This window comes from Pseudorca crassidens, chromosome 8, assembly GCF_039906515.1.
Source record: "Pseudorca crassidens isolate mPseCra1 chromosome 8, mPseCra1.hap1, whole genome shotgun sequence".
NCBI classification, from domain to species: Eukaryota; Metazoa; Chordata; class Mammalia; order Artiodactyla; family Delphinidae; genus Pseudorca; species Pseudorca crassidens.
This window is the reverse complement of record NC_090303.1, coordinates 59,979,021-60,005,606: the sequence shown is the minus strand read 5'-3', so window position 1 is coordinate 60,005,606 and position 26,586 is coordinate 59,979,021. Positions and strand designations below refer to the sequence as shown.

General features: G+C 40.7%; 1 protein-coding gene across 7 annotated transcripts in view; it reads right to left on the bottom strand.

Moving 5' to 3' along the window:
* Positions 1 to 26,586, bottom strand: part of CREB5 (cAMP responsive element binding protein 5) — a 412,570-nt gene that overhangs the window by 93,735 nt on the left and 292,249 nt on the right. For all 7 annotated transcript variants that reach the window (XM_067746600.1, XM_067746601.1, XM_067746602.1 and 4 more), the window contains 2 exons: positions 16,970 to 17,096; positions 10,766 to 10,876 (listed from right to left, as the gene is read on the bottom strand). In XM_067746600.1, coding sequence (XP_067602701.1) covers positions 10,766 to 10,876; positions 16,970 to 17,096 — 238 coding nt within the window. The remainder of the gene's footprint in view (positions 1 to 10,765; positions 10,877 to 16,969; positions 17,097 to 26,586) is intronic.

Below are 26,586 nucleotides of genomic sequence, written 5' to 3'. Positions count from 1 at the left end.
TACACCTGAAACTAGCATGACACTGTAAATCAACTATACTTCAATAAAACAAACAACAACAACAAAAACCAGGGATACCTACCTCATAAGGTAGTTGTGAGGATGGAATAAGAGAATACATGTAAATGCCTAGTCTCAGTGCTTTATGTGCCGTTCCTCACTGAATCTTCATAACATGAAAATCACATGGTCACATGGCCCATGATCAGCACTGAATGCATGTTTGATATTATATAGTTACTCACATTCATCGATGTGACGAAGAGACATTCTGTGCCAACTATGTGCTAGGTAGTCAGACCCCTCCCCTGAGGGGGCCTAGGCACTAGTAAGGAGGTTACAGTCTGGTTAACATAAGACTCACTCAGCCTTAAAATAATACTCCATTAGTATCACCCCATGGGAATTAAGCTATTTTATATTTTCAGTTTAACTTTCTTGCTTGAGAATGGATTCAGTGACATTTAACCATCGAGTGATATGATAAAGTTCAATCAATATAAATCCGTATACTTCCATCATGGCTGGTGAAATAAAAATGGTCAGAGATTGATTTCTCATAAATGGGATAAAGCAGGATCCATATAATCTACCTCAGATAAGTGTGAGAGACACAAACATATCTTCAGTTTACTTAAGATACTTGGATTTATATTTAAATAAACAAAGGCTTGGTTAGAGAAGCACAGAAAATGTGGAAGAGCCACATTCATACTCTTAGGGAAGCCAACATTTTTTGCAATAAGTCAGTTGAATAACTATAAAAATCAGAAAGCTTAAGGAGATTTTTTGAACCCTCAAAACACTGTGCATCCAAGCAAAAGAGACACGTAAACAAAACAAAACACCAAAGAACTCCTAAATATATTTTCAGACATGCACTGAGTTTTAGAAACAAAAATATAATTCGTAAAGTAAGGTAGTGAAGCCAGCTAATTATTAAGAATTTGAAAAATGCAGTAGAGGGAGGATAACCTGCTCTATCATTTGTTCCCTGTATCCCAATACTCACCCCAATGAAGAAAAATTGCATGAAAGTATAGAAATGTATCAAAAAAAGAAAATCAAGTGGGCAACAAATATAGAAAAAGATGTGTAACATTACCATAATGTACAAAATACAAACAAAAACCGGCCAAGATTTTGTTTTAAAATGAGAATGTTTAATACTTCTGAAAATGCTATAAGATAGATGTCCTCCTATGTTACACAGAGGAATGAAAATAAGGGTAAATTTTAAGAAATTTGGTAGTACATATACCAAGTCTTTAAGATGTTTATTCCCTTTGACCTAGTAATCCTAATTCTAGGAATCTATCCTAAGGAAATAATCAAAGATATAATTAAATAATTTCAGATCTGTTTTTTGTTTGATTTATTTTTCTAATCAAAAGGTTATTTCTAGTAGAGGAAATATAAATACCCAGAAATAGAAATAAAGTGAAAATTTTTATGCAATAGCCATAGGATAAGTTATACAATTATTAACATGTTTTCAAAAGATATTTAGTGATATGGGAAAATGCTCATAGCATCATGTGAAATTTTTCAAAAGCAGGATATAAACTAGAACTCTTATGCAGGGCTTCTCTGCAGAGCTGCACTTGGCTGTGGCTGGCAGAGCCCCCAGATACCGATGCAGGGATTTGGGAAATTGTGGGAAGGATTCTCACCTGCTCAAATATCTCTCTCCTACCCACTTGTCATGGGTCCTGAAATTCTACCACTGCTGAATCAATCATCTGAGTTAAGTCCTACCTTATCCCTGGAGCTTTAAAAAAAAAAAAAAAAAAAAGCCCAAAGCGTGGAACGGCATAATAAGTCACAGTACCATCTCCATCTAAATTGGTTTATGACTTGCCTTCCTTCATTCTATCAACAAACATTTACTGGGCACCTAGAACGTGCAGGAAAGATGCCAGCCCTGGGACATGGCATCAAATTGGCCTCTGTTCTCAAGGAGTTCACAGGCTGGCAGTGAGGCAGGTACACAGACGATGACATGTAATAAATCCTGTACAAGGAATAGATAAACAAGGTGCAAATGGAGTCTACCCCAGCAGAAGGCGTGGCTCCTGTCTACCTGAGGAAGTTGAGAAGACTTTGCAGGAAATGTGATGTGCATTTGAGCTAAGTCTTGTAAAAAAGGAGGAGTGCAGTTTGCAAAGCGAAGGAAATAGGATAGGAGAGGCAAGGCAGCCAGAAGCCCTCAGAAAAATGCCAGCCTCCTGGGAGGGGCTTTCAGAGAGTGACCATGGTGCGCGGAGCTGAGTGAAGCAGGAGAGGCTGGGAGGGACATAGGACTGGTACCCTGGAAACATGGGCACATTTCCATGCGGAGGTGCCAAAAGGGAGAAGCACATTCCAGGAAAGGGTGCAAGCGAAACACTTGCCGACTCTGAAATTCTACCCAAGTGCGCTCTTCTTGTTCCCTCTTATTCTTCAGATGCTGGCTCTCTACTGAAATCAGGTTACTGCCTTGCCTCTCTGGTTGCACTTCTAATCTCTAGAATCCAAGGCCACAGTTGGATGAAAATCTCATCCTCCTTAAACACATCTTCTGTCTGGTGATTGCAAATACCGTTTCAAAATAAAAATACTTGATGTATTTATTTTTACTGTGGAGACTCACCGATTCTGAGAACCTAATGATTCATCTTATACTAAGGCAAATAAAATATATAAAATATACAATACTATATAGTACAGCTAGATTTTCAAACAAACAGGGGATAGAAAGACCATTTCAAAGGATACCAACAGGAAGAATATATTCTTGGTTAGTTTTGAAGATTGGATTCTCCCTTTTATTTTGTTAACAAAAGAAAAATCCCACACTTTCAGGAAAACTCTGCCTCCCTCCTCTATCTTCCCCAATGCCCCCACTTCCATCCCCCTCAAGGCACAAGTTTTCTGACAGATCTGCTGTACCTGCCACATAAAAAACCAACTCAAGGCAGACCATCATCCCGAAGTGCAAAGCAAACTCTCCTTATTAGCGGTGCTGGCAAAAATCTTGGAAAGTGTAAGCGACATAAATTCCAAGAAAAAGACCAAAATATATCTCTGCAAAGCAGAACTTCCTTGTAACAAGTTGTGTTAAATTCCTTTTTTTCCCGCTTGGCTATTCTAACAGAAGCTGAACTTATTTGTACAACGTTCCAAAGCAGACAAGGAGACACGCGTGCGCACACGTATACAAACACACAAAGAAGACGTGCCTGAAGACTGTGTGAGAGGGGGTGTTCCAAACCAGACCGACCGTGCGTGGCGTCCTTGCCCAGATGCATCTGACTTCAGGCTTGGGAACGTTAAACAAACACAAAAACAAGAGCCGGCGATGCGCGTGCTGGGCTGGGTGACAGAGGCAGCAAGCAAATATTGGGATTGTATTTCACCTGTTGCTACGGTTACCAAAACAGGGTGGATACTTGCAGAAAGAGAAAGAGAGAGAACTGGGAAGACAGTGAGTCCTCGGAGACTATCTGAATGTGTGTGTGCGCGGAGCCGCTGGTGAGGGTGGAGATGGTGAGAGCCCAGAGAGGGCCGATGGAAAGGGACAATTTCAATACTGCTTTGTGATGGGTGCTCAGAGAGCTCGGTCCCCACTTCACACCAGCAAGAAACAGATCTCCGAAAGCCCAAGTAAGATCCATGCAGTCCCAAAAATCACAGCAATGAGAAGTGGGAAGTTTACTTTTGCTTGGTGGCAGGCAAAATCAAGTCAGCTTGTACTGGGTGCCAAGAGAGGCAATACTTATCATGAATCCATGCTTTGGATAACCAAGCAGAATAGCTTAGTGGTCTCACGTCAAGACCCCCAAGTCTCAGGAAGAATTATAGAAACTGGACCCATTCCTTCAGGCATTCTGATGATGAACTTCAATTCCCATTGGATATAAAAGGGAAAAGCTGATTGACCCTCTTCTCCCCAGGTACTGACAACGCTTCAGGAAACACTCCCTTAGAAAATTCACTATCACGGCAACCAGCAGATGGCTTTCTCTGTCAACTCCTGACTAGCACATGGAGAGTGAAGTACTATAAATTGAAAACCTGGAATCTGGGTTCTAATTCCCCTTCTTTTGCTAATTAGCTACGTGACCTTAGACCAGCTGTTAACTTGAACTTCAGACCTTTGTTTCTCAAAGGAAAGAATTTTGCCAATATAATCCTTTCCTGCTCTGGAATTTGGTGATTCATAAGCAATTGCTAATCTCTCAAATTCTCATTTTCAAAACAAATATAATCAAATGTATAATCCCACGTGTTTGGGATCCTGATCAGCACACGGAATGTAAATGCTGTAGGAATTTATTCTGTTCTGTAGAAATATAAATACATGGTTGCTAGCTCTTATCAGTGATCTCATAATCTAATCACTTACATTGTACCACAAAACTCGACACAATATATTCCTAAATTGAACATCCTACAGTTTAAACGGGCGAAGTGGTAATGGCATGTGAAAGTTTATACTTCCAGCCAAGAGAAAGGAGTCAGGGCTTGTATTAGCTCTTAGAGTTGTGTTGTTGCTTTTCGTTCTTTAATTCAGCAGTTGTCTTGGCCAGACAGAAATATGAATCAGCCTTCTCTCTGGTGTTTAGATGACGAGAACTAGAGAAGCTAATAGTTAGGTGGCTGGGCCTAGCTATTAATTTGAGCTTCATCTTATTGATACTTTAACACCACTGAATTTCGCTTTTATAAGAACTTGCTTCAATTCGGGATAAGTTATCATGGGGAACTCCAGGGTCAGCATGATATAGTAGAAACAGGACAAAAATCAAAGAAGACTTGGGCTCAGGGCCTGGTTATGCCACTGGATCGTGCTGGAAAAGTCACTTAGAACCTCTCTGTGTCTATAAAATGAGGATAGTAATAATTCCCTGTTGACCTTAGAGGATTGCTATGAGGCTCCGAGGAGACAATGTACATGGAAGCACTTTGGAAAGTGCTCTACTAATATGAACTCATAGGACGATCATCCCCACTGCTGGCAAAACATTACGGTTTACGGTCAGGACCAAGGGCCCAATGCCTGGGTTCACATCCCAGCACCATATTTTACCAGCTTGTCTGTTCTTCACAAGTTATTCAACCTCTCAGTTCATTTATAAAATGAGATTAAGAACAGTACCTCCCTAAGCGTATTGTTTGGAGAATTAAATGAGATAATATATTGCAAGATGCTTAACATAATTTCTGCCACATACACAAGTGATTAATTACTGTTAACAATTATTATTTTCTACCATGGTGTTCTAAGAAGGCAAATTGCCCTTAAAATAAGATCCATCATACATATTAGTGACAGTGTAGATTTTCGTGATTGTTGTCATAGAATCTTACCTAATTCCTATCCACCTGCATATTGGACAGTGGTTTTTCACAGCACTGAGGGAGAATGATTCTGAAGGGTGGTCATCTTGGTTCAGCCCATCATCGCGTTTTGATCACTGGCTACGGGGACACATGGCTGCTGGCATGATTCGAAAGTTAATGAGAAGAGCGTGTCTGTCAAGTCAACAGCATTTCCTGCCTCTCCACAAAGCTTCTGAGAAGCAGACAGCCTATTTATTCACTGCTTTTTTATTCCTGGACACTTAGGAAGTGAAGCTGGGGATGATTAAAGCAAATAGGCAAATCGCAGAACGGCATTTCTCAAGAGTGCCAGAGAGATGTTACCTGGAGACTGTCTTTTCATGTGTATAAACTTTCCAGGCAACTCCATATGGAGCCAGGCTTCTCTGTGATTTATCTGTTGGACAGTGGGTGGCCAACGGGCACTGTAGGCAAACAGTTATCCAGCTCGATAATTAGGGAGGGGAAAGGCAAACACAAACACACCCAGGTTGACATTCAAAACAAAGTAGAGATTTAACCATGGATTGCTGACTCTACCACCCCAGTTTTCTTGTCTGCCAATCTGCCAGGAGGAAACCATGAGCCAAAAAAAGAAGCACTGTTCGTAATTTATCAGTACAGCTGGTGGAAAAAGCACAATTCTGGATAGAAGCGTGAAGGCCTTTGTTGGAGCCCAGCTTTGTGTTTAAATGATGGCTTGATCTCCCTAAGTCTTTACCAGGTTTGGTGTCCTCACTTGTGAAATGAGGAATTGGGCAAGTTCTTCACTAAGTGCCCTCCATCTCTCAAAGGTCTTGACTCTCAATCCTTTTGGTTTCTTTCATTCATTCATTAATGTATATATTTATATATTCATTGAATAAACTGCAAACCTAACTGTGGATGAGGTATTGACAGTAGGTGACCAAAATACAGCACAATCAATCCACCACAGTGGAAGAAACAGCACTTAGTATTGATTGCTCTCAATTCCTAGGAAATGATATTCCAAGTTCTGTTTTCTAAGGAACAGACATATTGCTTTCCTCTCAAGGAAAAACTATGACGGATATTGTTTCTAGATGTCTTTCAAACACATCAAATGTCGTCAGCTATTCTTTACAAGCTGAATACTTAGCTTAACATTTAACACACTTTATCCTCTCCTTCTTAGCCCCACCTGTACCCCCTACTCACTCCATCTCACCCTGATTTCCAGGGCTAGGGTTTGGTTCCTTCTCATAATTTTAATTCAACTCAACTCAATTAAATTCAGTTCTCATTCATGGGGCCTTTCTCAGTACACGGAGCTTACACAATGCAAGGATTATTTTCAAGGAGCTTCCAATCAATCAAGTGCGGGAGACACACATGTAAAACAAGAAATGTCATGATTAAAATGTGTTTGAATAAGAGGCAGTGAGGCTGGAGCAGTCAGTGAAGCCACAGAGCTCTGGTTAAACCAAGAGGTAAGTTTAGTTGTTTAACTAAACAACCACTCCACATTTTTTCCAGGTTATCTGGAGATCTAAACTATCCTTGCCATCCTTGTCTCCCGTTAGTATGTATATATAAATTCACCTAAAAAGAATTTGATTTAATCATCTGGTTACTGATACCTGGAAGCTGTGTATTTTTATCAAAGGATCAATGTTGTGACGGAAAAGCTTTGTCATCAGAGTCTGAGACTTTAGCTTTTGCTAAGTGATGTGTCATTGGGCCAGTTTTTTAACCTCTTGGAGCCTCAGTTGCCTCAGCTGTAAAATGGGGACAATATCCCTGTTACGGGGCTGTCCTGAGAATAAAATCAGGTCGCAGCTATACATACCTTCTCACTGGTATCAATACTTCCTGGGCTTCCTACCCCTATCCAAACTGAAGGTGGAATCTGGGCAGAGTGGCCAGAGCCCTCCATGAATTGTTGTTTATATGCCGTCCTCATTTTAATCAGTTCCAATATGAGAGTTGTCATCTCATCATTAATGAGACTCAAGACAGGTGTATGGACAAGTTCTCCCCACCCCTTATGTAGTTTCCAACCCTATTATTGACTTCTTTAAAAAGAAGAAAAGGAAAACCTTTTTCAAAGTTAGATAGAATTGGTCTAATTCTCACAGCTAGAAATGAACACAAATCTACATAACTCTGAGGGCAGCACATCCACATCATTGCAGAATCACTCGCACCCAGCAAAGGCTAGAAAAACGGGTCCCAGTCTGGTTTGCATTTCCTACCTGTTCTGTCTCCTTCTTCCTCCCCTTTTCCACTTCTCTCTGCTCATCCTCCTCTTTCTCTCTCTCTCTCCCCATTGAGTGTTAAAACTGTCCATCAGGTATCCAGTGAATTTCCTCCTAGCCGACCCCATTTTCAGGGAAGACACCCACCGATCCCAGGAATCTGGAAGGAAGAGCCTATCTCTCTGTGTGGTTGCAAAGATGGAAGGCTCTCACAGCTCTGAGTCTGCTCTGACCCCCAAACGAAACCCAATATGCACATAGTCACTTGCATAATTGTGAAGTTATATGCTTCTTGGCTTAATTCTTCAGAAAAAGATCCATAAAACGAAATTATTATCTGCCAGACTTATGATCAAATCAGCTTGGATACATTGAAGTGCACTGCTTGATACTAATACACATTAAATCAAAAGAAGAACGTGTATGATTTTGATTTAAGATGTTGCAGGTTAATGCAAGATGGAGCTTACTGGGGACACCTATTTTGCTCTCTTCCACAACAGAAGTGACCGATTTGGGGCAAAGAAAATGGATGTCTTCTACTGAGCCATCACTTGTCAGACAGCTTCTAATAAAACTGTACCTGTAAAGCAATCCTGTCTACAGCTTTTGTCCACCTCGAGGACCTCTGAGTTTCCCCAGAGATTCAGGATGATGGCTTTTGTCAGTGGCCAAGAGGGAGTGTAAAGCGGACACTCTGACAGCACCATTCCCAGGAGACTAGGTCTGCAGCGTTGTGAGGTAGGCAACACCTCCCAGGCAGCTCTCTGCTTTCTCTTGTGCTCTGAGAACACACCCCACACAGCGCCTTCATCACAATAGCCCATGTGTGACCTTTGGAAAAGTCCTTGAAAACAGCGAAACCAGAGTCTTAGTTGAAATCTGGAATCCATTCTAGTCTTACACAGGAAGAAAATTAGGCATAGAACAACAAAGCCCATAGCTCTGAGAAACCTGGGGAGGCTCTGGCTGACATTAACACTGTGGAAGATTTTTTTCCTTCTCTACGTTGTATTTTATAAAAGCTTTTCATCTAAGTAAACCAAAGCTGCTAGAAAATATTGTACGGTTAGTAGATGGCAATGACAGGTTTCTCCAGTGAATAAAGCAAGCAGAAATCAGAATAGGGACGCTCAGTAATGTATTAAAAGTCATTCACTTAACGCTTTTCCAAGCTACTAGGTAAATGCTCTTCTTCCAAAATATAAGTGGCCAATATTACAATTTTTCCCTTTGGATTAACAGTAATCCATATTTGTATTGGCAATACCCGGGTTAGGCGTGGGAGTTTGGCGCAGGGGGAAAAGCTGTATCTACTTCATGATACAGTTGGTTTGCCCAGACACTATGGATCTGGAAATAGTCATTCACTTAGAACATGAATCAGCAGAGGAGTATGCCTGCTCAACATTTAACTCGACGAACATTCACAGGGTCACGCTATTTTTACAAGTACAGCCCAATTCTCCCTTTTGTCTCCTGCTGATGTCATTCACTATTAATCTGCCATATCGTACGTTTTTATTTCATACATGTAAATAACTAGAAACCTGTACTCCCTTTGGGAGCATTTTCCTTCTTTGCCAGCGAGAAGAGGGGCAGGACACTTCAGAGCCAAGTGGTGGCATAAAATCCAATGAAACTCAACTGCAGGGAAAGTTGCTTTGGAATTGTGCTTTAGAATCTACCTCAAGTTTGTCTGGCAGGTCCCTCAAAAGGGATACAGACCCTGAACTAAACTAGGTGATTCCGAAATAATCCAGCTGGAGGAGTAGCATCTGATGCTTAGACCCAGAACACTTATTCATACACATGAATAACTTAATTTTATTTTTTTCTTAAGTACCGTCACAATTCATTTTTTATTTTCCTTTAAAAAAATGTAAATGGCATTACTCTGGTCTCCAAAACAGATGCCAGTTTGGACTTTACTCTGCCAGCAAGTATTTGTTTTGGCTCAGCAGGGCCTGAGTTGAAAAAATATTTGCCGATTCCAAAAAGATTTAACGAGCTTTGCTGAAGGTGCCGGCGCCATCTGGCATGTCACAGGGACTGTGGCACAGCAAAGAGAACTCTCCCAACCACAGATTTTATTTGCTCAACGTAGCCAACACTGGGAGTTCAGTTGCTTCCTTGGGCTGAGAAGCTGCAAGTGAAATGAGTGAAGTTTCCAAGAGAACGTGACCAAAGCAGGCGCCAAAGAAACTTGCTGCCATTGAAAACGAAGTCACTGGGTATGGATGGCTAATTTTCAGAGATGTCAATAACATCCTCACCCCAGCCATTAGACAGGGTCCCTGACGCCGTCAGTCAGCAAACCAAATAAATCTCCCAACTCCTAGCAAAAGCTACCGATCCAACAGCAGATACTAAAAACTTTGCTGCAGTGTATTTTGTTGACATTTGATACCTTACTAACTGTGGTGTCAGAATTTGTACGAAAACTGAATGACCTACTTCAAGTAACTCCACTAAATATAACCAGCAAATTTACTTTATATGGCCAAGATCGACAGGCATTGCTCTTCTTAATATTTGGTAGAACAGAAATGCATGAATCTATCACTTTGATTGGAAGGACTGACCTTACTGCACACCAGTCTCATACGTTAAAAGTCACTGAAGTTGTCACCTGAAATCACACGTTTCAGCGTGACCTGCAGTTACCCCGTGAGAAAACAAGGCACTGGTCCTTTCAGCTCAACGTCACATCTGACTATAACAAAAACTGAAAAATATTTTCATAGTAGTATGTGCTTAAAAATCACATGTCTGTCTTGGTGGCCGTGGGGACAGGAAGAGTGGCATTGAAACTGTGACTACCTCGAAGGAGAGAAACTCTGGATTGTTTTTGCTAATTTCACTTTCTGAGCAAATATACACATACTTGGGTGCATCCCTCCTCAACTCCTATGGATTTCCCCAAACTTCCAAACGTCCCTTTCACCAAGGCCACATGCTTGTCCAACGTTTGTTATATGAGCATCCGACGCCAAGGTTCAGTAACAAATAGCCTCAAAGAGAGAGCCAAGCTCTGCACAGCTTTTCCACAGAAAGACCTATTCACTGAAACAAAGACAGAGCCATCTACCTGACTTAACTGAAGTCTGGAAGTCAGAGCAGAAATCAAAAGAAAGAAAAAGTCGTGAAATAACAAAAGGATGATTATAACTGTTATTTACCATTTTGGCTTCCGAATGCATCGGCTGGACTTGGGGAGAAGCACAGGGGTTGCTGAGATTTGGACCTTGCATTCCCAGGAGGTTGGAGTTCACTGACATTTGTCTCTCCATCTAAGAGAAAGGAAAGTAACAGGATCAGAAGTCTGAGAAAGGCAGTCTAGGTCATAGACAAAGCTGCATTTCTCTTTCAAATGGATCGTTTAGAATTTCTGTGAATAACTCCCGGCAAAGCCTGTGGTTTGCTGAAGGGTAAACAATATACTCCTGAGCCTTGAACTCACGCACATCAAAGAATCATCCAAAGCTGCGCCTTCTAGAGAATACGTCCGATGCCAAAGAGAGCTACGTGTTGTCACGGTAGATCATTTCCAAACAAAAGTATGCAATACTTCCACTTTTGCGAACACTCCAAATACTACTCATCATGCTTATTTTTATAGCTACACAGAATAACGTATGCACAGAAAAATGCTGGAAGGATACAGAATATACCAAATGGTTATCTCAGGTTATCTGTGGCTCTTTTGTTCACTCTAAATTTTATACAGAAACGTGAATCATTTTAGCAATAAGAAAAAATTCATTTAAAAAGCCACCCTCTTAAAGATGACGTGTCTTCCTGTCTCTCTAACTCATGACCACAATCAAAATGATTCAGCAGAGGTATCTGAGCTGCTGCCCCTGGAACATCTTCTGTTCCCTGTTAACCGTGTCTGACTACACCGGAGCAGTTTTAGGCCTCACAGCAGGGCTAGGGCTCTGGAAAGGTGAAGAAAGCAGTCAGGGTGCTGAAGACTCGTGATCGATGACCCCCACTGTCCTGCTGGCCTGCCCTAGTGTCTAGAATTAACATTCAAATATCTGAATTGAGTTCTGGCATTTTTTTTTTTGTAACATCTTTATTGGAGTATAATTGCTTTACAATGGTGTGTTAGTTTCTGCTTTATAACAAAGTGAATCAGTTATACATATACATATGTTCCCATATCTCTTCCCTCTTGCGTCTCCCTCCCTCCCTCCCTCCTTCTCTATCCCACCCCGCTAGGTGGTCACAAAGCACCGAGCTGATCTCCCTGTGCTATGCAGCTGCTTCTCACTAGCTATCTATTTTACGTTTGGTAGTGTATATATGTCCATGCCACTCTCTCACTTTGTCCCAGCTTACCCTTCCCCCTCCCCGTATCCTCAAGTCCATTCTCTAGTAGGTCTGTGTCTTTATTCCCATCTTACCCCTAGGTTCTTCATGACCTTTTTTTTTTTTTTTTCCTTAGATTCCATATATATGTGTTAGCATACGGCATTTGTTTTTCTCTTTCTGACTTAACTTCACTCGGTATGACAGACTCTAGGTCCATCCACCTCACTACAAATAACTCAATTTCGTTTCTTTTGTCTCCGGGGCACGTCCCCGTTAAAAAGTAAATACAGCAAAATCTCTATTTCAGTCAAGGAAGGGTGCGTCTGATTCATATTTTCTGTTTAGTAGAAAATTAGCACTTTTTGAAGAACTAGAATAATGCTTAATAAATACTTAATACTGAAATCCCACAGAAAATAATTCGACTTTCCTCAGGGGGGGGAAACAGTTTCTTCAATGCAAGAGTTTTTCCATTTGCCAAAGGATGGAAATGAAAACAATGGTTGGAAATTTTAGGGAACCAGGTTTCTGCTCAGTTAACCTAAGTAGTCTTAGAAAATACCGAGTTCCTTATCACTGGAATTTGTCAAATTGTGGAGGATGGAAACCTCACAAAGAAGAGTTGAGAGTAATAGTTGAACTAAATGACCCTTTACCATTGTTGGGACTCTATCACTGCAATTCCTGCTGTGTCCACCCCAAGGGCAGGGGTGGGGGGAGTATAGTTATGACACCCATGTGTGGATTAGCAGAGGTGCCTGCCTAAAGTCTCTCATGAATGACTGGGGCACATTTCCTGTCACAGCAAAGCACCATCAGCCTTACCTTGGCCAGAATTAGCTTATCAGTTATCTAGCAATGTATGAATATGTGAAATTGTTTCCAAAGGAGCTACTTAATGAGGGAGAACTTTCTAGAGCACTCTAGCAAAACCTTTTGCAGCACGAATTCAACAAAATAAAATAGAGTTGTCCCTCAGTATCCTCTGGGGATTGGTTCCAGGACCCACCTCTGATACCAAAATCCAAGGATGCTCAAGGCCCTTATATAAAATGGCATAGTAACTGCATAAACCTTACACACATCCTCCCTTATACTTTAAATCATCTCCAGATTACCTATAATACCTAATACAATGTAAATACTATGTAAATAGTTGCCAGCACTTGGCAAGTTCAAGTGATGTTTTCTGGAACTTTCTGGTATTAAAAACTATATTTTCAGTCCATGGTTCGTTGAATCTGCAGATATGGAGCCCACAGGTACGGAGGGCCAGCTGTATTCACTCTCATATTCCTCTAAATCTCCAGGCAGCCTGGGTAGTCTAATTTTTTTAAAATCATGGTAAAATATACATAATATAAAATTTACCATTTTAACTCTTTTTAAGTGTACAATTCAGTGTCATAAAGTACATCTGTATACTCTCATTGTTAAGTCACGGAGATTTCTCTAAAAAATGCTTATTACTTATTACGGAGATTTCTCTAAAAAATGCTTATTACTCTCTAAAAATGGCTAGGGGATAGGAGAGTCGGAATAGGATTCAACACTTTATTCCAATTAGTGACCTTCTCCTAGAGGGAAATCAAGTCCAAAGGAGCTTTGGCTTTCAGTTTCCTGAAGGAGGATGGTTCAGAAGGACACATGATTATCCAGCGTCTTCCATCATGCTTTGTAGCCATCATGTTCTACAAAGAAGTGAGAGTAGCCTGCTTGCTGCCTCTTGATCCAGAGTCAGCCACGCTTCCCACTTTTCAGAAAAATTACAGTCTAGGACCCTTTCTACCTTATGACTGACTAATTAAACAAAATACTGAAAACAGGCTGATTTTCCTACCTTAAAAAATTGCATTTTTCCACCTAAGTAATTATAGGGGGTTAGCAAGAGCCTCTTTAAAACAACCATTCAGTGCTTTGTGCTAATAACGCTCTGCCCGTGAGTGTGGCTTTAATGAGTGGACTAGAATCAAGAGGCCAGAAGATGGGAGTGGCTTTGCTAAATACTAAGCGACATTGAGCACTGTAGGTAAAACATCCAGGGAAAGGATATCACCTTTTTTTTGAGCTTCTTCTTTTCCCTTGAAACAAACTGGAAAACAGGAGCTAAAATGCCTGCGGTTCACTGGGGTTTTGTAATTACAAATGGGTGTTCGTATTCCCAAATTATTTCGGCATTTGACTTTCAAGATCAGAAATCACGACCCAGTGAAGTGCTGGAAGCCAACGCCCGCCTTTTTCTTCACCACATGCCAGCATCGAGCACAGGGCTTGCTCCATGGCAGGTGCTCAACAAAATGTTACGAAATAAATAAATGAATGAACAAATTCATCATTTGTTTCTGACCTAGAGCTTTGTGAAATACGTAGCCTGACAGCGTGCACTACAGATCAGTTAAGAATCTCACCTTCACCTACAGACGTAAACTAATCTTTTATGCCACAGGAAGCATGATTTCTCAGAGCAAGAACTCTACGGAAAGACCACACTTGACAAGCCAAAATTACAGTGCAAGGGCTGGCGACTTGATAATAAGGAAGAAAAGGCCCAGATTTCTAGGGCCTAGAACTCTTAGGATATGCTTTTAGATACCTTGTGTTAATTTTCTTGAGCTACATTAGTGTCACACTGAATCACGATTTCCCAACCTTGGCGCTACTGACATTTGGGGCCAAATAATTCTTTGTCGTCGTAACTATCCTGCGCATTGTAGAATGTTTAACAGCATCCCTGGCCTCTACCCACTAGATGCCAGTAGCACTTTCCCAAAGTTGTAACAACCAACAGTGTCTTCAGATATTGCCAAATAACCCCTGGAGTAAAAAACTGTCCACGGTTGAGAATCACTGCTCTAGATTGACACTACTTTCATGACAACTGTACACATCGCTGACATGGGTTTGGGAACTCCTGACTCTCTTTATCTACACTGGCTCTTTACCATGCACCTGATCCTTTGCTTCTATTCTGACGCATCAACATTTTTTAAAAATTTCAAGTGTATTGACTTCTCTGTTAAAACTTTAAAGACTCTTTTTCTTTTTTTTGATGTGGACCATTTTTTTTTTAAGTCTTTATTGAATTTGTTACAATACTGCTCCTGTTTTATGTTTTGGTTTTTTGGCCACGGGGATGTGGGATCTTAGCTCCCTGACCAGGGATCGAACTCACACCCCCTGCGTTGGGAAGCGAAATCTTACCCACTGGACCACCAGGTAAGACCCAAAGACTCTTTTTCTGTTCAACTCCTCTATTATTTCAAGTTGTACAATGAAGTGATGTGGTAGAAACCAGGGCCAGGCACGCTTTTCTCTGGGTCTTTTCAGCCTAAATGTCCCACCTTTGCCCCTGGGAATGGAACACAGTTTAGTCAAATAGGGAAAAAAGGTCATTGTAGTGATATTTTTCTGGACAATGCATAGAATTCCTGAAAGGAAACTATTTTGGACGAGAAGGATTTAAAGCCTGGATGCAGATGGCTTGTGGTAGAAGTCTCCATGCAATTAGTGGGGTTGAATGAAACCCAGGATCACAGCATTGGTGGTGCTGTTTTCCTTTACCTAAAGATGTTTAAGGTGAGTGGTGCAGGTAAAGTCAGTCAGCTCACTTGTCCTTCTGACCCAATTTTGCAAAGAATCTTTCTAGCCTGAACTACCTGATACTTACAGTGGGCAGGTCCATGTCTCTACAATTGGGCCACCAAGGCTTTCTCCACGCCCCTGCTTTCACTTGGATAAATGAGCAAATTGCTCATCCTGGGATGATCTGGGCTGTTCAGCATGAGGTGAGTGTGCGTCCTAGTCACGACTCTTCCCTTACAAGCTGTGTGACATTAGACAAATCCCTTCAATGTCTGACTCTTCAGCTTTTCATTGGTAAAATAAGCATATCAATAATGACTGCGATCATATTCCCACAGGACTGCTGTGAGGACAAAATGAAACAGCAAATGTAGACAGTTCCTTAGAATGCTAAAAATGCTCTGCAAAACATTCCTGATATTATTGTGGGAGGGTTTTAATTGAATTGTCATATCACCTCTAAGGCTTTTCAGAACCTTATGGCCCTGTAAATCATAACACCAGCCATGTGCACCGAAGCACAATGCCAGGGAGGATGACGATGTACGGGGTGGGGATCCCGCGGCAGGAGAGCAAGGTTTGCTCTGAAACAGTCTGTATGTGCGTTCTACATGAATCTGTTGTTTTCAGAAGGGGCAGTATAATATCATGTACGCCTGTAGACTCAGGAGCCAGACCACCTGGATTTAAATCCTGATTCTGTCACTCACTAGCTCTTCGTGACTTAGTCACTTAACCAAGTTCCTTAGCCTCCTGTGCCTCAGTTTCCTCATCTGCAAAATGAGGGTAATAACAGTGCATACCTCAGAGGTTTGTTGTGAGAGGGAAAGGAGAGAATGTACGGATCATGTAGTGGTTGAGAGAGAATTCCTGGGTTCAAAACTCAGCTACTCTACTTCTCAGCCAAGCAAGCTATTACCTTACTTTCTCCATTCAAATAAATGGGATAGTATTAGTACCTACCTGAGAGCATTGTTTCACATGTTGATGAAATGCTTAGAGAGTGACTGGCACATGGTAAGCCCTCAATAAACGCTGCTAACGTGATTAACAGAACATGATACACACGGATACGTGTTAGCAGTTATTATGTACCATCGTTATTATTGTTATTATTCTAATTATCACTCTGAGTCCTGGCTAGACCACTCATTGGCAACTTAATGACACTCTGTATGTAGCCCAAGCTATAGGCTTTGGAGTAGTCATAAAATCCCGTGTCCCTGGACAAATTCCATTCCCTGGGTATGACAAGCTCACTTGTCACCAGCAGGAAGATGGAACCATGCCTCATTAGGGAAGCACTGTAGGATGGAGAAGCCAGCAAGATGCCTAGGGATGCACAGCAAGGCACTCAAAGCAGACTGGAACCCAGCTCAACTCTCCATCCAGAAGAAGCCACTTTCTTCCCCGTCAGCTTAGATCTCAGCTCTTCCTGTACTCTTTCAAATGGGGCAACCTCGGCACAAGTCAGAAGCACTTACTGGCATCAAGACGGCAGAAGAGCCCGGCATGGTAGGGTTGGGCAAGGTCCCTGGCATGGAGGCTGGCATGGGCTGTCTCTGTCTGTTGTGAAGATGGAGCAGAGAAGATAGAGAGCCTGGGACAGGCCTGGGAACAGAAAAAAAAGAAAAAAATAGCAAACGTTATTCTCAATGCCCTGATCAGGGGATTCACTGCCTGTTTCCCATGTCCAGAGCCAGCGGGGACAACACCATTACAAGAGCAGCAGATCAGATCCCCTGATGGGAGCCACATAATTAAAGATATTAGGGAAATAATAACAAATGAAATACAAGCCTGGCTTCCTTTGCTACTTCCTAGTTAATACATCAAATTCCAGTTCATTTCCTGACCTCTGTTATCTAACTGATATTCAATAGACAACACGCCGGTAAATCTCCTACAACCTTGCATCTCGGGAAAGGGACCTGGTGGTGAAATCCTGTGTGTTTACTCTGAAGCCTCTGCCCTCTGGAGGACCTTAGAGCCTGAGATCTGTGTACATTTGTTTTATCCACACTCTCTCACACCGCTGCCTGGAAGCCTGCCTGGCTTTGCTCTGGATATACTTTCACTATCTGGATTTGCAGAGTCAACTTCATTCATAATTTCCCAATAGAAATCCATTTTGACTTTTTCACAGTTCTCTACTTTGAGTGGGAAAAAAACCCCAACAAACCCAGGTCACAAACCAAAGTAGCTAGATTATGGTTCACAGCAATGCAACGAGCCTTTCTCAAGGCAAGTCTGGAGCCCAGCCCCCAATTACCAATCCCTCATTTCATAATAGCTCGAGGTGTTAGGCTGTTTGACAGGAACTGATTTCGGCCTGACCTGCAGGACTTGGGTAAGCATTCCTTGGGGGAGTACATAGTTTTTTTGCTTCAATTTGCCAGAAAAAAATTTAAGGGTCTTAAATTGATTTAATGAGGCAGGGAATATGGGACTGAGGGAAAAAGGGAATTATTTGTGTTTATTAAAAATGGCAAACAAGTGACCTCCTTGGCTAGATTCTCAATCTCCTGATGCTCTCGCTCTGGGGAGCTGTATAAATGTCAAACCATCGAAGTAAAGACTTAACAACAAACAAATAAAACAAAATAAACAAACACCCTTCAGGACCTCTGAGTCTTCCATGTTAAACCATCTTATCCTGAATGCCGTGATAGAAACTTGTGCCTCCCAAATTAATGTATTTTCTTAAAAAAAAAAAAAAAAAAAATCCCTCATGCTAAGCGCTGGGTAAGGATTGCCGAGAGACGTTCTCTGCAGGCCAACGCCTTCCTGTGTTTCAGGGAAGGGTAGCATGAAGAGCCTTTTCTTTGGAGCTCATTTGCCTCCCATGGGTGACTCATGGAGCCTAAACTGGGAAAAAGAATGCCAAGATATTCTTCCTTCGCGTTGCTGTTACGATTCCAAAGAAGATTAAGTCTTCTGTTCTTTTCGCCTGAAAGGTCCCTTGGAAACATAGCTTGCTATCAGAGTTACACACATCATAGAAGGATTAGTCCTAGATTAGTCCTAGATTTATGTTTAGGAAGTTGTATATATGAAAATATAAAAAATATATAAAACCTTTACACAGAGTTTACGGAGATGTACACAAATTACAACCAGTTCTATTAATAGAATGTGTGTGAGTGGTTACATAGATAGGCTAATAGAAGAAGCTTGTAACAATGAAATGAGTGTTCTCAGAAAAGCAAATGAAGTACTATGGGTATTTCTTGGCATGTACCCTTGGGACCTCTGGAGGATGGATGAACAGTAAGGATTAGTAAGGCCTTTGAAGGCCCTTCAGCTTTTACAATTCTAGGAAATTGCTGGTCTCAACTGGTCCAAAATTCTGTAGTTGTAATGTCACTGGGTCTTAAAGTCTATGTCATTCAGAGGTGAAGAGCTCAGTCAGAGAGGTATAAAATGCTGCTCAGTCATCAGACATTTATTTTGTATTCTATAATGTTTTGTTTGGGACCTTTGCTGAAAAGAAAATAGCTATATATCAAAGTACAGAATATTTAATAATGGTCAGTTCCTCTAAGTACAAGATTAATAATCTGAACTCCCCACTTTCATAATGAAACCCTACAGATAGTTAATTATCCATCCAACCATTCATCTAAAGATATCCACATAGATAGAGACAGACATCTATACATACATGCATGCATGCATATAGATACATAAATCTATACATACATACAGTCTTCTACCATATATCTGTTCCCCTAGTCACCAGAGGTAATGCTTTGAGTGCAGACAGTTAGGGACACGCAAAAACTGTTATAGGAAAGACAACTAAAAATATTAGATTATGCTGATGTGCAGTATCATCCTCATAAACAAGGGCAACACATTATCATCATTTATATTTTGTTCCCAACATATTAATGGTAACCTTGATTATCAGTTTTTACTGATGGGCTATTTTTTAAAAAAAGAAATCAATTAAACAACTTAATGGTGATGTAAATGAAGACGCAAAAGTAATTAAATTTAAAACAAGTTTTCGTTCTTCCCCAAACTGTGGAAAACTCCCAGTTGTACAGAATAATTGGGGAATAGTATGTTTTATTTAATTCAATGTTCTTATTAGGTCAGTTATTTCCACACCATGCATAGGTCTCCTAGATTTTAAAATATCAAGTATTCCCTCATTAATTAAGAAAATCTTTCAGGGTACTGGGTTCCCTTGGGATTATAATAATAATTACTAATGATACCAATCAGGCCAATTAGCAACGTATACTTAGAGGGAAAAATGGTTATTACAGAAATCTGTATGTTTGAATTCTGAATAATTTTGAATTATTGTTTTACCCAGATTCTGTAAATAATTTCCCCAACTCCACCTGCAAAACCAATGGAGTTTTCTAGGCTTCTTGCTTAGGTTTTTAAAACTACAAAAACTGCAAAAACAAAAATCTATGGCTACCCATCACTAGATATACAAAGGACTAGAATGGGGTTATTATGTAGCTTGGCCTGAGAAATAATCATTTGTCCAGAATATTCAGACCACTGAAGCAAGAATGGTATTGGAATACTTGCATTAATTGTCTGATTCCCTTTGTGGATGTAGAAACAATAATTATGTAATACATTGCATAAAATTTTTTATATTGCACTTATACATTGCTTCATACTTTTCTAAATATGTTCACCTTCATGTGACTTGAAACAATGCAATGTGGTAGGTAGGTCCTATTACTCCCATTTTACTTAGGAGGAAGCTGAATTCAGAGACATTTAAATTTGCCCAAGGTCATACGGGTCATGAAAAGAAGTAGGACTTATTCTCAACTTGCAATATAGGGCTGTCCCCATCCCACCTTGATGGCTCCCATAACTAAGTTATTGGTTTTTTTATATTAAAATAAATCCACGGTCCATTTCCTTTGATACTCACATTGCTCCCTGGACTTTCCAATGAAGTCGTAAAATTCTGCAATATTGCTAACATGAGAAGTCACTGATCCATGTGAAATTATGTTTTCTTCCTTTAAAAAAAACCCAAACTTCCCAAACAACACATCAGCTAGGCTTTGAAAATAAGATGGCAAATTGCAGTAAAGTTGTGAGAACAAAGACCCAACAGTCTCTCTCCAGTGCAGGCTTGTTGCCATGAGTTAATTCCAGGCTTTGAGCGAGCCGAGCCTCCTTTTTAATAAGCATATGCCTCTAGGTAAAGTATTTCTACTAAAAATTATTGAGGCATGGAACAAGGTAAGATGTGTGAGCTCATATTGGATTGTTCAATTATGAAACTGAGTCCCACAGCATTAAGAGTTTTCCAACTTGACAGATTATTCCTCTTTATACACTTGTATAAACATACTGCTTATGGCTGAAATCTATGTAAGCTTTTCTTTCAATTACGATGTCAGGGATGACAGACTGTGTTTTCACCGTCCTTAACAGAATGATAGGTACCACAGCGAGAGATTTCATGGCCTCATTTTTCCCTCCAAAGGATGTTATCCAATCTAGGGATGTCAGTAAAGATGCCTGCTGGTCTTCCTTGCCCTTGGGCAAGCCCAACTATCTTTAAGGAGCCAAGGGCCAGTGCTATTGTTTGCAAGATCTCAGGAGGATCACGGCAGACTGCTCTTCTTTCCCAGGTCTTCACCAGATCCATGACCTCCTGGGATTGCTTATTAAACTCTAAAGACAGGCAGATAGGCCAGGTACGTGGACAGGCAAAGGGAAGAGGCGAATGAAGAAAAGAAAATTAGGTTGGAAAATTGGAAGATCAATATTAGCATCAAAATCAGACCACAGCCATCTAAGAAATCTTGAGCAGATAAAAAAATAACAACAAAAGAACTTGGTGTTGCGGGGCGGGGGACAGACTGAAGAAAAGCTTGAAAAGCAAGAAAATGGCAGGAAGAGTGGGCAAGCAGCAGGGGATCCAGAGGCCATTGCTATTAGAGTTTCTGACTCTGGAGAAGAAACTTCCTTAGCTTTTAGGCTCTCCTTCTCATCACCTGTTTCGTGAATGGATCAGACTACAGGTCCTTGAAACTCTCAAATTCAGATTCTAGGGCTCGAACTGAAAATGAGATATTCTCAACCTAGTGAGACTATATGTTTCATTATGATAAGGGTATTCTTTACTGCTCACTGGTGCGTCCACAGCCCTTAACCTGGCACCTGGCACATAGGAGGGACTCAGTGTGTCTCTCTTAAGTGAAATTGAGCTGGTACAGCACCTAGTTCTTAAATTCCAAATAGAAGGTGTTCCTAAAAAGTGAGAGAAATTGCTTAAAAACGGACCCAATCCATTCTATGGGGCCCACACTTCACTCTCATTTAAATGTAACACGATCTCACACACAGACTAGAGAAACCTTGTTGACTGCTATCTTTGTATTTGCTTATGAGAAGAAAGATGTGCTTCCTCTGGACCTTCTTAAATGAAGTGTTGTGGCCTAATTTAGCAAACTAGTCTCTGTCTGGGATGGGGAGACTGAAGAGTTGAAGAGGTGAATACAAAACTCTTTAAGTCTTGAGAGGAGGAAGTTTGTAATGAGAAATGCTTATTTACTCATTCTTCTCCTAAGTGGGATTTTAAAATTCCTATTTTTGTAAAGAAAGCAAATTGCCAGGATAATCAAGCAGAATGTGAAATGGAAAGACAGCATAGTTAATTTCTTCCCTGTAGTACTAACTACATTGTAGAGTGGGGTAGTGAAGCACATGGGCTCAGGAGCTGGTCTGCCAACTTGGAATCTCAGCTCTGCCACTTATTAGCTGTGAAACCTCGGGAAAGTTACTTGGTCTCTCTGTGCCTCCGTTTCCTCCAGAGTAAAATGAGGTGATAGAGAGATTTACCTCAGGGCATTAGGAGTTATCACATATTAAATATATTGAATATGCTTAATAAAATTAGTTGTGATTGTTTTTGTTATTATTATTCTGGAGCATTGACCAAACAACAGATTAATTACTATACTTCAATCAAGAAACTGTGGCTTAAGGCTGGGATCTTTTTTTTTTTTTTTTTTCTTCTTTTTTCTTTTTGTGGGATCTTAGTTCCCCGGCCAGGGATCGAAGCCAGGCCCATGGCAGTGAAAGCTCTGAGTAAGGCTGGGATCTTAAAGAACATCAACCCTTAGCTTTAATTGAACAACTACAATCTAACAAATATAAAAGAGTCCAAAACTCCTCGCATATATGTTTCTTTTAAAACCCATCAACTTTAGAATCCCAAACCTTTCTATGGAGGCAAATGGATTCCTCCCACCAACAATTTTACAGAATTGCAAAATGACTTCACGGTATTTCTCAGAAAGGATCCTTGAAAATATTTCCTCAAAATGGAACCAAACTAGTTCCCCAGAGATCAGTCCTCAGTCTCTTGTTTTTCCTGAAAACAATGACAAAAATCCAACTGAAGCAATAACTGGGAAAACAAGAAAGCTATCTGGCCCACATTCTAAAAGACATCATATTACTTGTATCTTTTAGAATGAGCTCATGCTCTGTACCAGGTCTCATGGCCAAGCTCCTGAAGTTGGATGGCAAATACTGTATTTCCTCTTTTAACAAATGAGGAATTTGAAAGTAGAAATTCTACTATGAAGTAGAAATAGCTTGAGAAAAGGCACAAAAATATCAGCAGAATTCAATTAAAATATGTATTTTTCCCTTTCAAAGCTTCCTCAGGCTCAAGGGAGGATCTCTGGTAAAGATCGGGAATCTCCTTGAAAGAACTGTCCACCCCTCACCCCACTTTTCCTTTGGTGACATAGACCTCTGGGTGTCCAGGAAGAGAATTTTGCCTTAGTATCTGCATCCTATCCTCTACCCAGCCCCTAGCCCCTATCTTGTCCCGAAAAGCTAGTAAAATAGCCAATGCAAAATGGCAAATGCTTTAGCTCATCAGCAATACCAGTAAACCCATATCCTTGTGATAGAACTCAACACGGCTCCACGGCCCTGAACCATCTGGCCCCTCACTGCCTTCCCAGCTCACGGCCCTGGGCTACACACACCTGCCATAATGACTTTCTTCCAGCTTTATGAAAGCGCCATCTTCCTTCCTGCCCCAGACCCTTGACATAAGTAATCCTACAACCTTCTCCGGGCAATCACACCAGGATGGGGCCTTTTTTGGCATGCTCTCAGGCACCCTGTACTTTTCCCTAGTAGTATTTAATCACCATTTATTCAATCAATCATCAAAAAACCAATGAAGCACCTAATACATGTTGGGCTCTATACACTTTTATTTCAGAGGGGAAAACCTATTTGGCAAATTAGGTCACTTGCATAATAATTCATTTACAAATGTTCAACTGGTGACAATAGGATGATAAACAAAATAGGTATGTTTCATGGCCTCTTGGAGTTTACCATCTCTGCTTCCCAATTATAATTCATTAATGATTTTGAGTGATTTTTAAAAATGCCTTGCTCCCAACTAGACAATACACTTCATAAGTCCGAGATTGTGTCTGCTTTGTTCACCAAGGCAGATACTTCTGAAACTTAAGAAAGCACATGATACCTAATAGGTGTTGTTTGTTTCTAAAAAATTTATTTATTTTATTATTTTTATTTTATTTATTTATTTTTTTGGCTGCAGTAGGTCTTCGTTTCTGCACGCGGACTTTTCTGTGGTTGCAGTGAGCGGGGGCTACTCTTCATTGCAGTGCGCGGGCTTCTCGTTGCGGTGGCTTCTCTTGTTGCAGAGCACAGGCTTTAGGCACGCGGGCTTCAGTAGCTGTGGCACGTGAGCTCAGCAGTTGTGGCTCATGGGCTCTAGAGCGCAGGCTCAGTAGTTGTGGCGCACGGGCTTAGTTGCTCCGCGGTACGTGGGATCTTCCTGGACCAGGGCTCGAACCCATGTCCCCTGCATCGGCAGGCAGATTCTTAACCACTGCGCCACGAGAGACGCCCCTAATAGGTGTTTAATAATTACTTCTTGAATTAAGAAAACATAGTTTTCAAGGATCTCTTCGACTAGCAATGAACATGGCAAGAACAGTGTTCAATAAATTATCTCTGCTAACTAACGAGAACTTGATTTACAAGTCGTTAAGTGAAACTAATGTACATTAACAGCCTAACATAACCCAATTCTGTTCTTGAAAAGCATAACTAGTTACCTCCAAGGTAATCTGTACTTTTTATCAGTGCCCCTTAGATTAAACTCAAGCTTTCAGATGAGTTCTAGACCCATTTATTTTTGCATGAATTAAATTAATTTCCATTTGAAATTATATTTGGGGCATTTCATAAGAAAAGGCTATGAATAATTCAGGAACACTCATCTCTCTCTAATCTATATAATGTTTTAAAAATTGGATGCCTGCCCTGCAATAAGGCTGCACTTTATAATGTTCAGAGTTCTGAACTCAGACGTACCAGTGACACCCACACCACGGTCAACTAAACATACCTGCTTTGCACTGATTTACCGATATTGACAAGAACACTTTTGTAATCATTATCACCAGGGATGTCAGAAATTAAATTTACCATGCAAAATAAATTTGGGCCTCTTTTTAAAAAATCAGTTTTGTATTACTGCTGCTTTTATCTTATAGATGTAATATCTGATATCTTGGAAATGTAACTTCTTTTTCTTTCAATGAAAGCCTGACAACAAGAGGGCCAATGGTAGTAATAAAATGTCATACAGCTAACAGAGCTGCATCCTGCTGGAGCCTTTGCTGGGTTTTATAGTATATATGCTGCATCTACTCAGGCAGAGGAGATGTTTACTAGTGCTTTCAAATGTTTTAAACAGAGAGAGTAGTGATAGAAGGGGAGATGCGAATTTATGGCCATTCTGTTGAGACTAGTAAATCAATCTTTTTTTTCTTCTTTAATGACTGATTTCTGCACCATTAATCTGAATTAGTCATGCAGTCAGCTTGATTCACTTAAGTTAACCAAAAACACTGTTGGATTGGTTTCTGATGCACTATTGTTGAAAAAAATTCATTTTCAAAATCTGATTTTTTTTTCCTGGTAAAGAGCTAAAGCCTCTTTATAAAGACCCTTTATAAAAGACAGTTTGGCTTTAGCCATGGGTCAGACTTAAAGACATGAAGAGATGGCTTTTCAGTTAGCCAATAACTTCTCAGTTGTATCAATTATTTATAAAGTACACTTGGAAAAGGCAAGTAAGTGCAGTTCAAAAGACATAAAATAAAAGATGATTCTGAATGCAAGCTCAAATAAATGATATGTATCTATTGGCTGGCTAGGGGCAAATTTCTTCTCCATAGAAACATCTCTCTAAGTAAAATGTCTTCCTGTTTGTGAGTTGTTAATAAGCTTCTTCCTTGCTTCCTAAGGACAAATAAGTAGCACTCTGATTATGAGCCTTGTCATTTACATGTGACTGCTGCTTGCATTCATTCCCCATAAATGAATAATTCATGAAAACCTTCACTGACACATTTGCCTGGATGTTCCGGAGAGGCAGAGAGCTCCCTGCGCTTACAAACATCCCCTTCCCCCAGCTCTAAGTCAGCAATTCGATTTTGATTTCTTCTGGACTCTCAGCTTGTCGGTGACCATATTTGAATGGTAATTTGTGGTGGAATCCACACCCAGCACAAGCCCCCAATACCTATGTTCCAAATGGACTGCTTTTTTTTTTGCCGCTGAATGATGGAGGCGCTCAGCTGCAAAAGACTTCAGCCAGCAAAAAGAGAAGAGCTCTTGAAAGGATCATCTGGGCAACCTTTACTCATCCTTGCATTTTGCAAGGCTCTCCACTAGGTCACCCTCACTAATGTCTTTATCTAACCTCTTCTTGGATCGAGAGGCACGGTCTCTTAGGCAGTTTTCAAATACCTCTCCCGGGAGACCAAATTTATGACAGGTTCCACACAGCCACTTCCCAGGATGATTTCAGCTCTTTAGGAAGAGGTGATAGGAATGATTAGCTCCACAGGTATACTGGCAGGAGAGGGGATGTGTCAACGATGTAGGAGCGGTTTCGGTCAGCTGAGATGACATGCACAGACTCTGCAACCTCAGCCTGCTAAAAGCCTGATTTCTCAAGTTCTGTTCTTAATGATGAGGTAACTGAAATGCTCAAGGGTAACTTGCTCTCCAGGGAAACGCAGACAAGGAA